This window comes from Octopus bimaculoides, chromosome 3 (genome assembly GCF_001194135.2).
Source record: "Octopus bimaculoides isolate UCB-OBI-ISO-001 chromosome 3, ASM119413v2, whole genome shotgun sequence".
NCBI lineage: Eukaryota > Metazoa > Mollusca > Cephalopoda > Octopoda > Octopodidae > Octopus > Octopus bimaculoides.
In genome coordinates this window covers 56,818,923-56,822,864 of record NC_068983.1, presented here as the reverse complement: position 1 = coordinate 56,822,864, position 3,942 = coordinate 56,818,923, and the positions used below count along the sequence as shown (strand labels likewise).

Sequence of the window (3,942 nt, the reverse complement as noted above, 5' to 3'; positions counted from 1 at the left end):
TATATATTAGGTTGTCAAGAAAGTTCTTGTGGTTTTTGACCTTTAAATTGAGATGCACATACCTCGGCTCAAACAAAACTTTATTAATCAAAATAAACGCCATCAGAATCAACACACTTTTGCCAACGCGAAACAAGATTATTTAAGCCAGTAACGTAAAGCCCTGTGTTCTGGTAGCGAGGAAGTCGTTGAAGGCGTGTTTGGCATCGTCTTGGTGTTTGAAGCATTTCTCACAAAGGAAGTTGTCGAGATGCTTGAAAAAGTGGTGATCAGTAGACGAGAGGTTTGTTGACTATGGCGGATGAGGCAGAGTTTCGGAGACGAATTCGTTCAACTTCTGCAGGGTCAGTTGTGCGACGTGCTGTCGGGCATTGTCGTGGAGAACAATTGGTCCTTTTCCATTTGATCAATGCTGGCTGTTGTTGTCGGAGTTTCTTATGCATTTCATCCATTTGCTGACAATACTTCTCCGCCGTAATAGTTTTGCCTGCATCCAAAAAGCTGTGATGGATGAGACCAGCCGCAGACCACTAAATAGTCACCTTCTTTTGGTGCAACTTTGGCTTCGGGAAGTGCCGTGAAGATTTGTCGGAGTCCAACAACTGAGCTGAGCGTCGCCGGTTCTCGTAATGAACCCACTTTTCATCGCAAATCACAATCCTGTTGACAAACGGGTCGTTCTTGTTGCGTAAAAGAAGGGAAGACGACACTTCAAAACGGTGTTTGTTTGTTGGTTGTCGTTCAATTCATGCGGCACCCATTTCTCAAGTATTTTTGTTTTTCAAATCTCTTCCAAATGGTTGGAAATTGTCGTATGCGTTATGTCTAATTCAGAAGCAAGCTCTCGAACAGTCGTGCGTGGATTGACTTCGACTAAGGCTCTTAGCTGATCGTTGTCAACATCCGATGGCCGACCACTATGCTTAGCATCTTCAAGACTCTCGTCACTGTTACGAAATTTCTTGAACCACCATTGTGCTGTACGTTCATTAGTGGTTCATGGGCCAAACGAATCGTTGATATCGAGAGCTGTTTCAGCAGCTTTTCGGCCTAGCTTGAACTGGAATAGGAAAATTGTGCGACTTTGCTTTTTGTCCATATTGTTTTCAACGTTCCAGAAAAAATAGCCTAATTGTTCAAAAAGAAAAGGAGTAACCCGATTAGATAGAGCGAAGTACGGGCCTTAAAATAATATATAAAGTCAAAGTAATTTAACGAAGATTGATTCGACAATGCATAATTTAAAACCAAAAGTAAAAATCCCGCAAGAACTTTCTTGACAACCTAATATATATATGCAAATGCACAGTGAATATATCAGGATTAATTAGAATTCCACTATATTTTATTAAAGGAATACACTTTAACAGTTTCCAGTTGTATTTTTAAAAGTGTATAGTATGTGGATCTATGTGGCGATATATGTCTATTCTGGCCATCGTTATAAAATAATTTCTTTTTTAGTAGGAATGTGGCTCAGGACACTATCTATTAAAGTACAAATTGATTGGTCAGCGTTAGCTCATTTGGCAGTCGCGCGAGAAAATCACATAACGGCTTTACTCCATTGAATATGTCATAAGACAGTTAGAAAAGAGAGATATGAATAAGTAATGCAATGATTGTTCACATAAAAGTTTTATAGGTAATTATTGTTTATTATTCTATCGAATAATAATGTTATAGATTAGTGCTACTTCATTCCCATTCAACATGTTAAAAGATATATATTATTGTGTGAAGAAATTTGGCAAATAAAAGCATGTATATAAGTTTCGTGAGAAATGGAAATTATGAGATCAAATAGATTGGCAAGATTACTAGAGACAGGTGATTTGGAAATGGCTTGCTGTATACTCTAAGAAATATATTAATTTAATTCTGACATCGTCACATACCAACAGTGTCATTAGTAAAATTCACACCAAGGGAATCTCTGCTATTACAGCTAGAGTTGAAATTAATTTCAACATAACACTGGGCTGCATTACCGAAAAACATACTAACGATATTGACCAGTGAGTGGAGGAGTCAATGGTCGAACTGGTCAAAATAGCCACTAAGTCTGGCACGAATATTCTCACAGTAACCTCCGTCCCCATCCCCTCCTCTGCATCTTTATCGTCGTCGTCGTCGTTGTTCTTTCGATTTTCATTGTTACGTCTATACATGAGCCATATTAATTTGCAGAGACAGACTTTCTACGTACCGTTGCATATCCTGTTGGCAACCGCCAAAACTCACCAATTTTAAAGTAAAGTAGTACTTCATTATGGCATTCCATTTTCCTGGAGAATATTGGAATTGAACAACACCGATCGTATATCAGTCACGCTTATTTACAACTACCATAAAATGTTGAGTCAAGGAGACACAAACACACACACATAACTGTATATACATACATACATACATACATACATACATACATACATACATACATACATACATACATACATACAGCCGTACAGGCAAATTAATAAAATACATAAAATATAAGATATGTACTTATATACAAGGGTGAGTCAAAAAGTAATGCCATTTTATTTATTTCATGTGAAGCTTTTGATAAAAATAATTGAAAATATTCTTAGTTATAAATGATTATATCATTTACGTTCTGAAATATTTTGTTTCTTAGTTTTCAGGTTTTTAGACTGGTAAGGGAAATTCAAAATGGCTGGCCACTTAGAGCTACGTTCAAAACAAAGAGCAGTGATTGAATTTCTTGTTGCTGAGGGGGATAACCCTGTGAACATTCACCGACGATTACAACATGTCTTTGAGGACAATACTTTAGATTATAGCAATGTATGCAGGTTTAATCGTCCTTTGAAAGATAAAAAGGTGGGAACTGTGAGTGTAGCCGATAAACCCCATTCTGGCTGGCCGTCCCCTTCTGAGAATCCTGCCAATAAAGCAAAAGCAGATGCTCTGATCAGAGAAGACAGGCGCATAACTCTTGATGAGTTGGCAGAAAACCTTGAAGTGAGCCATGGAAGTGCTTACAACCTTGTCGAATCATTTGGCTTTTCAAAAGTGTGTGCTCTTTGAGTACCGAGAGAGCTGACTACTGAACGCAAGACTGACGCGATCAATGCCTGCACTCACCAGATTTAGCGCCCTCAGACTGTCATCTCTTCGGCCCCATGAAAGAGGGTTAGAGAGGCAAACATTGTTCTAGTGACGAGGAAGTGAAAACTGTAGTGAAGAAGTGACTCAAAGAAGAGTCAACAGAATTTTATGGGGCAAGGGTACATACTCTCATTCGAAGATGGAACATTGATATTCAGAGGTGTATAGTCTCTCTGTCAGCCTTGAGTAACTGGAAGAAGAATATGTGCGAACTTCTAAGTGTGTGTTTATGTAAGTATTTATGTATGTATGTATGTATGTATGTATGTATGTATCTATGTGTGTATGCATGTATGTATGTATGTGCGTGTGTCTTTGTATGTGTGTATGGGGGGTGCGTGTGTGTGTATTTAATGTAGAAGAAATGAGTGCGGCAAGTGGGCCGAAATAAAAGAGATATTAAACCGCCTAACTCGGAAAGCTGTGGTTGAGGCGATTGTTGTAAATAAAAGACATAAAAAGAGAGGACCTTTCTTTTATAAGTCAAACATTCAAATGAATCAGTTCTCAATCACTTTTTTGGCAACGGACCCCTTTAACTCCTATTTCCCCACATACTAAGAAATTCCTATTGTATTTTTGTAATTAATAATTATTAGGAATTTTATGTAAAATACTCTTTTTTTTTACTCTTTTACTTGTTTCAGTCATTTGACTGCGGCCACGCTGGAGCACCGCCTTACCTCAAGCAAATGAACACCAGGACTTATTCTTTGTAAGCCTAGTACTTATTCTATCGGTCTCTTTTAGCGAACCACTAAGTTACGGGGATGTAAACACACCAGAATCGGTGGTCAAGCGATGTTT

General features: G+C 38.2%; 1 protein-coding gene across 1 annotated transcript; it reads left to right on the top strand.

Annotated features, from left to right (window-relative positions):
* Nucleotides 1-2,676: 2,676 nt before the first annotated feature.
* LOC106871457 (uncharacterized) lies at nt 2,677-3,054 on the top strand. The gene has a single exon (XM_014917928.1). The coding sequence runs from the start codon at nt 2,677-2,679 to the stop codon at nt 3,052-3,054; it is 378 nt and encodes a 125-aa protein (XP_014773414.1).
* Nucleotides 3,055-3,942: the final 888 nt, after the last annotated feature.

Coding starts and splice junctions, on each gene's coding strand:
- LOC106871457 (XM_014917928.1), top strand. CDS start 2,677: ATGGCTGGCCACTTAGAGCTACGTTCAAAACAAAGAGCAGTGATTGAA.